Genomic DNA, 13,627 nt, shown 5'->3' with positions numbered 1-13,627 from the left:
TTAAGTTGGATTTTCTCCACCTCCACTAGCAAGGTGGGACTAACTTGTTGCCATGCACATTTGCACTAATGGGCCTTTGAGATTTTATTGGAATTATTTGAATTTACATGGTGGGCCTTTAGGGCCCAAATATTCCAACAATCCCCCACCAGATCTCAAAGTCTCGTTATAACTTTACCTCAACCCACTGTTGTTTGATATACCAGTGTTTCAATGGAGACTGTTAAGTTGAACTTCCATCTAGAACAGCAAGTTGCACTCATTCACAACTTGAACAATGGACTAAGCCTTGAATTGCAAGTTTTGTGCGAGTGAGTTTCAATTACAGTCAAACTGATACTTGACCTCCAGTAGGCTACTTCGCGGTTGGAGCATATAAGTCGTACTCCCTGATCTCTTCATGAGCTTAATAGAGATTACCTGAATCTCACAGACTGCGATCGTCCGACAGTCGGGCTCACATAGGTGTATTCTTTCAAGAACGTTCTGCAGGATAACGTCTTTACTAATTAAAGCCAACAGAATACATTAAGGCCAATGCCAACTTGCCATGTAGTAATCAAGAGTATTGCATCCTTCTCGAGTGAGTTAAAAGGTTACTCTCATGCTAACCTCTACGTTGTTCTTCCCAAATCCTAATTCACGTGATCTCCGATCACATAGGTTGGATTATCACTAGGGAATAGTTTATACGGGTCATAAACCCATCTCCTTAGATGCATTGTCTATCACATTGCATGACAGCCCTTTGGTGAACGGATCAGCCAGATTTTTCTCAGTGTGGACATAACCCACAGTGATAACTCCGGAGTTTCTCATTTTTCTGACTGATTTTAACCGTCTCAATGTCTTGAAGACTTCATATTGTCCTTTAAACTGTCTACCTTGACAATCACCGTTTGATTGTCACTGTTCATCATTATTGCTGGCAATAGTTTCTCGACAATAGGTAAGTTCATCAAGAGCTCACGAAGCCAATCAGCTTCCACTGTAGCTGTATCTAGTGCTGTGAGTTCTGCCTCCATAGTAGACCTCGTCAGGATCGTCTGTTTGCATGATCTTCATGAAACAGCAGCACCGCCAAGAGTAAAAACATATCCACTAGTGTCATACAGCTCATTTAGATCCGATATCCAATTAGCATCACTGTATCCTTCTAGTACTACAGGAAAGCCGAAATAGTGAATCTCGTATTCCATGGTTACGCGCTCAAGTGCATGCCAATGATTATCTCCCGGATTACTAGTAAACCGGCTCAACTTGCTTACAGCAAAAGAGATGTCAGGCCTTGTTGCACTCGCAAGATACATGAGTGAGCCAATCATCTGTGAATATCTCAATTGGTCTCTGCCAATTCTTCTGTTCTTTCGAAGGATAAAGCTCGGATCATAAGAAGTTGGAGTAGATTTGCTATCCTTATAGCCAAAGCAATTCAACATTTTCTCCACATAATGGGATTGCGAAAGAGTAATCCTATTCTCTCCCTTGATCAGTTTGATGATAAGAATAACATCAGCCTCACTAAGATCTTTCATATCAAAGTTTTGACAATAAGAATGTCTTGACCTCATTGACTACATCAAGACTAGTGCCAAAGATCAGTATGTCATCGACATACAAACACAATATAACTCCTTGGCCCCCACCATAGCGATAATACACACATCGATCAGCCTCATTGATACTAAAGTCTGCTGATATGAGTGTCCAGTTGAATTTCTCATGCCATTGCTTAGGTGCTTGCTTCAGGCCATACAAAGATTTATACAACTTGCACACCTTGTCGTCATGATCCTCTACTACAAACCCATCAGGCTGTGTCATGTAGATTTCCTCTTCCAGCTCTCCGTTGAGAAAATCTGTCTTAACATCCATCTGATGGATGAGAAGACCATGCGAGGCAGCCAAGGAGAGTAGAACATGAATAGTGGTCAATCTCGCAACAAGTGAGTAAGTATCAAAGAAATCTCCACCTTCTTTCTGGGTATAACCCTTAGCCACAAGACGAGCCTTGTACTTGTCAATAGTACCATCAGGCTTACGGTTCTTCTTGAACACCCACTTGCAACCCACAGGTTTGCAACCATACGGTCTTTCGACCAGCTCCCAAGTTCCATTGGAGAGAATGGAGTCCATCTCGCTACGGTCAACTTCTTTCCAATCATCCGCATCAGGAGATAGAATGCCTCAGTGATTATTTTGGGAGAATTATCTATCAGATAAACAGTGAAATCATCACCAAAAGACTTTGCAGTCTTTTGCCTCTTGCTCCTCCTATGAGCATCAATGTGAATCTCCTTATAATTTGATTCAAGTATGTGTTCATCATGCTCAGAAAATTCAACAGATTCAGAAGTTGTATTCACTGTTTCATTCAGAGGTAATGAAGATATAACATGCGAGTCTTTCATAGGAAAAATATTCTCAAAGAAAGTAGCATCACGAGACTCGAACAGTAAATTTACATGCATATCAGGCACCTCAGATTTAACTACTAGAAATCTATAAGCAATGCTATGATGTGCATAACCTAAAAAGATACAATCCACAGTTTTAGGTCCCAACTTGCGCTTCTTGTTGATTGACACATTCACCTTGCCCAAACAACTCTATGTGCGCAAGTAAGAGAGTGAAAGTTTTCTTCCAATCCACTCCTTGCAAGGAGTTTTATTCTTATTCTTCATGGGAACTTTATTCAGAATATGACATGCTGTCAATATTGCCTCCCCCTACCTTGGTTTAGATAATCTAGCGGTGTCTAACATGGCGTTAACCAAGTCAGACAACGTGCGATTCTTCCTTTCGGCAATTCCGTTTGATTGGGGTGAATAGGGAGGCGTCCTCTCATGAATAATGCCGTGTTCCGCACAGAATAAGTCAAAATCGTTAGAGAAATATTCACCTCCTCGATCGGACCTAAGTCGTTTGATCTTTTTCTCAAGTTGGGTTTCTACTTCAGCCTTATAAATTTTAAAGCAGTTAAGAGCCTCATCTTTCATTTTCAATAAGTACACATAGCAAAATCTAGTTGTATCGTCAATCAAGATCATGAAATATCTTTTTCCACCTTCTGTTAACACGCCATTCATCTCACAGATATCTGAATGGACGAGTTCTATAGGTGCCAAATATCTCTCCTCTGCCACCTTGTGGGGTTTTTGAGATTGCTTAGATTGCACATAAGTATGGCACTTAGAACCTTTGACTATGGAAAAATTCAGAATTAAACTCATGGTGGAAAGTCAAAATATAGAGCTAAAATTCAGATAACATAAACGCGAGTGCCAAACAGATGCATTGCTCTCATTTATACGATCAGAAATTAAGTTCACAGACTTATGGTAATAATCTGAAACTGAAAAATGGAACAAGCCTCCGCACTCATAGCCTTTACCGATAAATTGTCCACACTTAGACACGACAAATTTATTAGACTCAATCACTACTTTAAAACCATCCCTAAATAAAAGGGTGCCACTAACTAGATTCTTGCCGATAGTAGGGACATGCTGCATGTTCTTCAGCTGCACGATCTTTCCCGAAGTAAGCTTCAGATCGATCGTGCCAACACCACGAACAGTAGCGTGCGACCCATTGCCCATCATCACGGTAGAATCCCGAGCGGTCTGGTAAGAAGAAAATAAGATAGCATTAGAACACACATGAACATTTGCACCAGTATCAAGCCACCAACTAGTAGATTGAAATACTAAAAAAATCGAAGGTAAAGAATTATACCCACTGGTTTCCACTCCAATCATGGTGACCGTGTTCACAGTCTTCTGCTTAGGTAAAAGCTTCCTTCCTTTGCGGTGTGAGCACTTCTTTGTCCAATGGTCGGTAGATCCACGCACAAAACAGCCTTGACCTTTCTTGAATTTCTTTTTCTTGAAAGTAGTGGTAAGCTGTGGCTTGATCTTCTTTCCCTTGCTCTTGCCTTTGCCGTGAGACTTTTGCACCATGTTGGCACTAGTCTGGTCCTCCAGCCTTAGATCGCCCCTCCTTGGCCCGAGCTTTTTCCTCAACATCAAGGGATGCTATTAGATCAGACACTGATATCTCTATCCTCTTATGTTTGAGAGTAGTGGCGAAATTCCTCCATGAAGGAGGCAATTTGGCAATGATGCCACCAGCCACAAACTTGTCGGGTAGGTTGATCTTGAGGTGCTCAAGCTCCTTGGCCATGCACTGTATCTCATGAGCGTGCTCGACTACAGATTTCCCATCGGTCATCTTGTAGTCATGGTACTGCTCCATGATGTACAGCTCAGCGCCAGCATCTGTGCCGCCATAGTCGGCCTCTAGGATGTCGCACAACTTTTTAGCATCTATGTAATGGAGGTACACATCCTGTAGACGATCTACAAGTGTACCGATCATAGCGTCCACAAAAAGTGTGTTGGCCTCAGTAAAGGCCTTCTCCTGCTCAGGGGTAAGAGGCCCTTCAGGTTTGCCCTTGGACACTCACCGCACGTTCATGGCAGAGAGCCACAGAATCACTCTCATTTGCCATCCCTTAAAGTGCTCGCCAGAGAACTTCTCGGGTCTCAGAGCATCAACAAATCCAGCCAATTCCTATTATAAGATTTTTTGATTGATGGAAAAATAAGAGTTTCAGTTTTAAATTAATCCGAAGATAAATCATGACCATGATGAAAATTGCGTACAGAAAATGAACATATGTAAACATGCTGGTCAAGTGATTTAAGATAAAATATTACAGCAGCAACATCAACCCTAACCAGATCATACTAGGTATGAAAGACATAGTTAGGACTAGAAAACCATACGTTTCTAGGCTGACCGGAATAACCGGGTAAAGAAGATGACGGCGACGATCAGCACCTCCGCGCGCTTGACGACGCCGAGTCGTGCCCCACTGACGAGGAGGAAGACGAGCCATGGCGACGAGGACGTAGAGGACGGCGATGTGGAAGCGTTCGAGCAGTCGTGCAGAGCGCTTCCCAAAAATTTATAGGATGGCACCGCGCGTGAAATCCGTAACAGATTCAAAGTGGCGGGAAGCCGCGTTCCCGCAAGGATTGGACTGGAGATTTTGACGGACCGTTCACGCATACGTCGCCTGAGCCTGGCGAGGCGAGACAAGCGAGCACGCGCGTTCTTCCTTCTTCTTCTCACCCACACTTGCAAGAGCAAAGAGAACATCCAACTATTTAAGTTGGATTTCCTTCACCTCCACTAGCAAGGTGGGACTAACTTGTTGCCATGCAACTTTGCACTAATGGACCTTTAAGATTTTATTGAAATTATTTGAATTTATATGGTGGGCTTTAGGGCCCAAATATTCCAACAGGAACAACCCAATCTACTGCTGTGACTCGATCTAGTGTTAGTGCTGGGTAACCTGAACTACTCGATCTAGTGTTAGTGCTGGGTGACCTGAACCCATTTAACCCCTTTGAACATTGCTTCTCTTATCATTGTAATGGAAAAGGGAAGTGCTAGCTGGTTCTTCTGCTTTGTTAGCGCCTCTATGTACACGGTGCTCTTGGGTTCAGAAACATGTGTCAAGGAAAATGAGAGGCAGCGCCTGATCAGCCTAGAAGAAACATGTTTTTACCATGCAAACTTTTCCACCCCCAAAATCTGATCAGTACTGTTGGGTAATTACTTTGTGGAATTATTTGCACAGGTAAACCGGTATTTCCAGTACAGTTATGGAAATATTTGAGTCCACACGCTGTTAACACGTAGATCACAAAAGGCAGAGATATTGTGTTTTATGCTAATGGTCAAATGGCTCTATCCATGTGTAGAGGAAATAGCTGAATAAATTGCACGACGGTACATGATGCACACGTCAATGATCTTCATTGCAGCAAACTTGCAATAAAATTTTCTGCTATATATTTTATTGTGTGCCTGCGTTTTTGTTGACTCAACTCGGCAAACATTCAACCAAGCGTGTACTTTTGTGGAGAAATGTGCATGGCCTAACATCTAGAAACTTATCTCTTGCCGCCGATGGAGGAAAAAAGGACACATCTACTGGTCTACGGGCTTTCTTCCACGCAAAAACTCTCCAGATGGCATAACCAAACTGGAACAAGTCCGAGTCAGCCCATCTGACCAGATCAAGTCCTGCATCAGCTTCAATCTGCTTGAGAAATTTCTCACCACTTCTACATCCAACATACGCCCTATATAAACAACCACAAGTAGATAATCACAGCAAGAAGCAGCAGGCAGCACCAGCACAAGATGAAGCTTCATCACGTCGCCACGGTCGCTTCCCTCCTGGCCCTGGCCGCGGCCGCGACGACGGCCGGCGCCGTCACGTTCGACGCGACGAACACGGCGTCCAACACCCCCGGCGGCCGGCGCTTCGACCAGGCCGTCGGCCTCGGCTACGCGAAGCGGGTCCTCTCCGAGGCGTCCACCTTCATCTGGAGCACCTTCAACCAGCGCAGCCCCGCCGACCGCAAGCCGGTGGACGCGGTCACCCTCGTCGTCGAGGACATCGGCGGCGTCGCCTTCACGAGGGCCAACGGCATCCACCTCAGCGCCCGGTACGTCGGCGGCTACTCCGGCGACGTCAGGACCGAGGTGACCGGCGTGCTGTACCACGAGGCGACACACGTGTGGCAGTGGAACGGGCGGGGGAGGGCGAACGGCGGCCTCATCGAGGGCATCGCCGACTACGTTCGCCTGAAGGCTGGGTACGCGCCCGGGCACTGGGTGAAGCCGGGGCAGGGCGACCGGTGGGACCAGGGCTACGACGTCACGGCGAGGTTCCTGGACTACTGCGGCTCGCTGAAGCCGGGGTTTGTGGCGCAGCTCAACGCCAAGATGAAGGACGGGTACAGCGACGACTTCTTCGCGCAGATCCTGGGGAAGAGCGTGCAGCAGTTGTGGCAGGACTACAAGAAGAAGTATGGGAGCTAATGTGGGTAGGTGGTCAGTGGTCAACACTCAACACGTCTAGCGTGACGTGGCAAAAGTGAATAAGGTGTTTGTTGGCCACCTCAGGATACTGTTGCTTACTGTACTGAATAACGTTGAAACTGCCTTGATGCTGTACTGTGAAAAAGAAAGGAAATAAAAGGATATACAAGAAAATAATGTTGAAAATGCCTTGATGCCTTTGGCCATCTCGATCAGCTATTGAAATTAATCGTTAATTAGAACAGTTTGGCCATGTTGCTAGTGAGCGAGTACTTGTATGCATGCATGTGGTATCTTCTCGTGCTCGATGCGCCTGGCTGCTCAAGTTCCTCGCTCACCGTGGTCCTCAAGACCCTCCCGGGCCTCTCCGAGTCCGAGACGATGTTCGAGGTCACCCGCAGGGGACGGAGTAGGAGCGCGTCCAACGGCGACGCGGACCAGGGCGGTTCACCTTCAACTCATCGCCAGCGTAGAGCGCGGTCGCCAGCGCAGCCGCAGAAGGCCTACGCGGCACGCTGTCACGACATGAAAACCCCGCGCTGAATTATATCAGAGCATCTCCAAGAGTACCTGAAAAATAAAAAAATAGTACCTAAAAAATAAAAAAACAGGTTTCGAGACTTTACCAAAAATTATTAAGATTGAAAAATAACACCTCCTCCAACAGTTTCCAAAAAATACTTGCCCAAAAATATTTAAATGATGACATATCATCAAAAGGTGGGCCCAGTCTTGATTATTCTCACGGGAAGATTAACGAACGCTGCTTCCTCTCGCCGATATTTCCTCTCGCTTCATCGTCTTCCATTTTTTACTACGTCCGCATGTATCCTTAACCAATCATGTTGTGCCCTCTAGACTATGCCGCGTAGCCCTCTAGACTGTGCCGCGTAGCTATTGATCGTAGATGTTGTAGGATCTAGTAGATTAATTGGCCAGGTCAGGACTGCTGCTAGCTACGCACATCATCGAAGCAGCCAAGGGCGCAAGTATGTGACCATGGGAATCTCACCAGATGAGTCGCTGTCCATCATTGTTTTATTGGATGAATCATGATCGGACGATGATGATGAACTTATTCTTTCCGCTGCTAAAATTGTGCAAAGTCATTCTCAGTCTGCACCAAAATATGGTGGTTCCATCCCCGGACATGCACTTCTTTATTGGGACAGACAAGGGGGTACTTGAGAATGTATCAAGATTACTTGGCGGATGACTCTACATATGGACCAACTCCATTTCGACGGAGATTCATATGTATTCGATTGGTTCTTTTTAATCTGTGATATATATAATAATATAGATGTATCTTATTTTTCTTATTTTGCAGGTATAGAATGAATCGGGATCTATTTTTACGCATATTGCATGTCGTAGAAGATCATGATGAGTACTTCGTGCAGAAGAGAAATGCAGCTAATACAATTGGATTAAGTTGCTTCCAGAAAGTAGCTGCATCATTCGTTATGCTAACTTTTGGAGTACCAGCGGATGCTACAGATGAGTACGTTTGTATTGCAGAAAGTACTACCATAGAGAGTCTAAGAAGGTTTGTTAGTGCAGTTATTGAAGTTTTTGAAGATTGGTACTTGAGATCACCTAATAAGAATGATATAGCTCGATTGATCGCACTGGGAGAGGAAAGAGGTTTTCCTAGAATGCTAGGTTCAATAGATTGTATACATTGGAAGTGGAAGAATTGCCTTTCGGTATGACAAGTTATGTACTTGGGACACGTGCATGAATTTACAATAATTTTGGAAGCCGCTGCATTTAAGGATCTCTGGATTTGGCATGTTTTTTTTGTTTACCTGGATCTCATAATGATATCAACGTTCTTCATCGTTCTCTACTTTTTGCAAAGTTAGCTGAAGGCGAAGCTCCTCAAGTGAATTATAGCATAAATGGTCACGGTTATACAATGGGTTACTATCTTGCTGACGGCATATATCCATCTTGGGCCACATTAGTGAAGACCATGCAACAACCTCAAGGCAATAAGAGAAAATATTTTGCTGAAGTACAGGAAGCAATAAGGAAGGATGTGGAACACGTTTTTGGAGTTTTGCAATCCCGTTTTGCCATTATTTGTGGTCCAGCTCGGTTTTGGATGAAGAGATACTAGGAGATATTATGAAAGCTTGTGTCATTATGCATAACATGATTATTGAAGATGAGGGAGAAGTGGATCCGGAGGAACATTTCGACTATGGTGGAGAAAATATCATCTTCCCATGAGCATACTACTGATCTTGAAGAATTTATTCAGATGCACAAGAATAATACAAACAATGAAACTTATCACCAGTTACATGAAGACCTGGTGGAGCACCTATGGCAACATCATCCGGATCAATATTAAGTTTTATTTGCTGATATGCACTCCTGCTAAGAATAATTAAGTTTTTCTTTGCAAGAAAAATTGTATTTTTTTCAACAAAGTGTGGCCTTCAGAATAAATAAATAGAATATTGTGACAGCTTGCTTTCAATAACAGAATTTGATATGTGAGACCATGCCACATTAATAGAATCACAACACACACAAGCGATATATCTGTGTAACATTTCTTATGTGGCGACTTGACATAAAATAAATAACATTATTTCACAATAATTGAACTGAGGCCAAAATAAGCGTTCAATTCACAAACAACCAGCACTGATGACACATGGGAAGTCAAAGGAAATAATATTGTAGTTCAACTGGAGACCAACTAATCTGAAAAATAAATATGACACTAGGCCGGTCAAAGGCACTAGTTCTTCCGGGGTCGTCCAATAATTCAAGTGTCCAACCCCCTACAAAGTTACATTGGAGCTGGAGCCAACTATTCCAAATTCCCAACACCTAGCCGACCACTCGTGCAGAAGGTGCAAGGCTACATTCCCCTTTCGCTCCTCCTGTGCAGGTGATGCCGCAACGGTAGTGAGACCACCGACTAGTGGATCGGAGGCGACAAGGACAACGCCATTACCGGCCGCTGGCTCAACTGTTGCCCCCCTCCCAGACGGGACGGGACGGGACGTCTTGGTCAGCCATGAGTGCACGCATCTATTGCTGGTAACATGAGCTGATAGAGCGTGATTGCCCCTTCTAGCTAGCTCGGTCCATTCAACAAAGCTAGCCTAACCTAATGGGGAGGCGCCACTGCCATCAGATCTGATGGGCTGTAGCCTCTAGCTATTGGATGAGGGCCAGACAGAAAGCTGAGAATCTACCGCAGTGAAGTTAGCAATGTGGTTTTTGACTCAACTGTCGCGGCACTCGGCAGTAAGGCTTCCTCCAGCGGCGGTTGAAATCGCCGGCTCACGTCAGATTTTCTCCGACATGGAAGAGAGAGCACGAAAATGCTACGCGCTAGCGAGCCTGCAATCGCCGATCGCGTATGTTTTCCGAAAAGCTTTGTATCTCTGCTGCAGCATGCTGCGTTTAATGCTCCGCGTTTTCTTCTTCTTTTACTGCTTCCATCCTCCACGTGAGCCAGCGATATCGCCGGCAGCTGGCGAAACCTTTGGAGGAGGCCTAAGCAGTGAAGAAAGCAGATAATAATGCATGACGCTTACTCTGAATCTCTGATCAAAGCAGAGATTCTCACTTGCGTGTGGGCGTTTCCTAGGAAATGAAGACAAGCAGATCAAAGTTGCAGCTTGCAGGCATGTGGACGTTTCCTAGAAAATCAAGTGAAGCGTGGTTTCAGATTGGAGGTCTTGACAAGATAAGCAGATCAAAGTTGCCGGCGGCGGGCGAGTTTTTTTTTTAAAAAAAAATAAAAGCAGGAGCATTGCTATATCATATAAGGAGAGGAAGCATGCGAGTTCTTACAAAGTCGATATTACAAAACAACATACAAAACTCAATAAACACTAGATGGTCTAACGTTTAAGATACAAAGGAGATCCCGTCCTCCCCGGTAGCCACCATCCGGAGCTTCATTTCTTCCTTGATCAAATTGAGAACTCGAACTGGCGAAGCTGTTACACCCTCAAATATACGTCGATTTCGCTCCTTCCACAAATTCAATGAAATGTAAATTAGCAGAGCTGCTACCTGCCGTCCCATTTCCTTCGATTGGCCCTGCATCGAGGTGTTCCACCATTCTTCAAGCGTCGATCCTGGGTTAGGTGCCTGCACCAAGCCATTAGACCATCCAGAGACCAGCATCCAAACTTCCCTAGCAAACACACAGTGGAGACACAGATGTTCCGCCGTCTGCTGCTCTTGGTCACAAAGCGGGCACACTGGATCACAGGGCCAATTCCTAGCGATGAGCTTATCGGCTGTCAGTATCTTTTGTTGCACCAATAGCCAGGCAAAAGAGCGATGCTTGCCCTCTGCTTTAGCACGCCAGATGGCCCTTGAGTTGAAAGTACAGTAGGAGCTCTTGAAATGCGCTTCATACACTGATTTTGCCGAATACACACCATCAGGGGTCCATTTCCACCATATCTCATCCGGTTGATCAGTGAGCTGCACCTGTTGGATCAGCCCACAAAGCGGCACCAGTTCAGCCATCTCATCCGTCGTGGTCATGCGCCATAACCCCCGGGTCCAGTTGTTATCCTGTAGCTCCTCTCGGACAGTTCTATTTTTCCTCCAGGCGAGCTTATAAAGGCTTGGTGCCAAGTCCCTTGGAGCGCGCCCGTCAAGCCAAGATGAATCCCAGAATGAAGCCCGAGCTCCATTACCCATTGTTACCCTTGGGCTTGCTCTGAAAAACTGCCTATCAACGTCATTGCAAGGGACTTCACTACCAACCCATGGCCGATCCGGGTCAGTCCATTGAAACCACATCCATCGCAAGCGAAGTGCCCGGCTGAAATACTCCATGTCGAGCACTCCCAGCCCCCCAATCCGCTTTGGCCGCATACCTTTGTCCATCTTGCAGAACATGGTCTCGTTGGGTTATAATTGTGATTTTAGCCATTGTGTGATACTAACAAGTTTGTTCGTGAGTTCAAGTTTGCAGGATTTATAGGTCTCATAGATGGAGTCCAGTCCATATACAACATGGTCTAAGATGTCCAAATGACAACAAAGATGATTTGGACAAGGTTCAACATGATTATATGTGTCGGTTAAACCGATGGCAGGAACTCATAATGGGTTGATGCTTTGGTGAATTGATAAGGCGATCAGGTGAAGAAATCACATTAGCACCGGTTGAACCGACGATATAAGAATGGAGGCGCCAGTGCAACGAGGAGATGATATGACAATCAAGTGAAGAAAATGACAGAGGCACTGGTTAAACCGACGGTGCAAAAGAAGGCATCAGCGCAAGTGTGCTGTGGTTACTCAGTACGCATGTTTTAGTTCTAGAAGGGTTTCTAAGCAAATTCTTCAGCACCGGTTGAACCAACGGTCGTTGGTGCAAGACGTCAGTGCAATGACATTAGTAGAAGATGGCAGTTGGAGTTCAATGGCTAGTGGGTAGGCTGCGTGTGACCGGTTAAACCGACGATGGCGACCGGTTTACCGACGCTTTATGCTTTTTAGGGAAAAAATATGTAATGGATAGGAGTGGATCTCTAGCCTATATAAGGCCTCACCCCGGGTCATTTGAGACTGCTGGAGTTCGTGATAAGCTACACCGAAGAAGTTCTCCAAGCCATCTAAGTGCACATTGATCAAATTCTTAGGTTTAGCACAAGCTTTGTGAGGTGCAGTGCTAGGCTAGCTCTAGGAAGAGTATGAGAGTAAGGTGCTGTGATCTTGTGCTGGTTCTTGAGTGAAGCTCAAACTTGTATCTCGATGTGTCGGTCCCTTAGAGTCTTCGTGGCTCGTCGGCAATTCTTTGACCCTCCGACTTGGTGTGGAGTGGCGATGACGGCTTTGTGCGGGGGACGAGGAGACCCCTCCTTCGTGGGAAGCTCCGTAGTGAAGGCAGCATCAAGGTGACCAGGGACTTGGCATGAGCCTTAGTGGCCGAGCCTTTGTGGCAAGTTAAAGAAGAATCCTAGAAGGAACTTGGTGATCGGGAAGCAATACTCTTAGTGAGTGCTTTGACAACGTGGACTGAGGGTAGCTTAGTGCCTACCGATACCACATGATAAATCCTCATGTCAAGAGTTTGCTTCCTCTCATCCCCTTCTTTATATTTCCGCATTTCATACTTGCAACTTGTGTGTATTTACTTTTTTAGTGTAGTATCTTGCTAGATTTAACTATAGGTTGCAAAATTTGTTTTAGGATGAGTGTTTCACACTAGATGAACCATAGTTGCACATCTAGATAGCATGCTTTAGTTTATATTTTGTGCAAAGTAGTTTGAGTTATAGGTTAAGGTTTTAAAATTATCTAATTCACCCCTCGCTCTCTTAGACTACGAGCACCAATTCTTTTCACATCTCACCAAACAGTGTCCCCCTTTAGCATTTTCTGAACCTTTCCGTAGGAAACCCCTTCTTATTTTATCGATCCGTTTGACAGCCCATTTTTTCGGCGCAAAGACTATTAGGAAGTAAGTCGGCATTGAGGAAAGCACTGTATTCATTAGCTTCAACCTCCCAGCTCTGTTCAAGAATTTCTCCTTCCAAGATGACATTCTATTAGATAGCTTGTCAATCAGCGGTTGGACCTCTACTCTTCTGAGTTGTTTATAGTGCAGCGGCAGGCCAAGGTAATTGCACGGGAAGTTCTGAATTGGACACTGAAATCCCTCCATGGCATGCATCAAATCAACGTTTTCACACCGGATTGGGTACACTGCACATTCCCC

At 45.0% G+C, this 13,627-nt stretch overlaps 1 protein-coding gene across 1 annotated transcript; it reads left to right on the top strand.

Moving 5' to 3' along the window:
- The first annotated feature begins 6,183 nt into the window (after positions 1-6,183).
- On the top strand, positions 6,184-7,092 carry LOC112875798. The gene has a single exon (XM_025939771.1). It carries the CDS (start codon positions 6,223-6,225, stop codon positions 6,904-6,906), a length of 684 nt encoding a protein of 227 aa, XP_025795556.1. The 5' UTR covers positions 6,184-6,222; the 3' UTR covers positions 6,907-7,092.
- The last annotated feature ends 6,535 nt before the right edge of the window (positions 7,093-13,627 follow it).

Source organism: Panicum hallii, chromosome 9 (genome assembly GCF_002211085.1).
Source record: "Panicum hallii strain FIL2 chromosome 9, PHallii_v3.1, whole genome shotgun sequence".
In the NCBI taxonomy this organism is placed as follows: domain Eukaryota; kingdom Viridiplantae; phylum Streptophyta; class Magnoliopsida; order Poales; family Poaceae; genus Panicum; species Panicum hallii.
The sequence above is the reverse complement of the archived record's forward strand: the minus strand, read 5'-3'. Positions and strand labels throughout refer to the sequence as shown.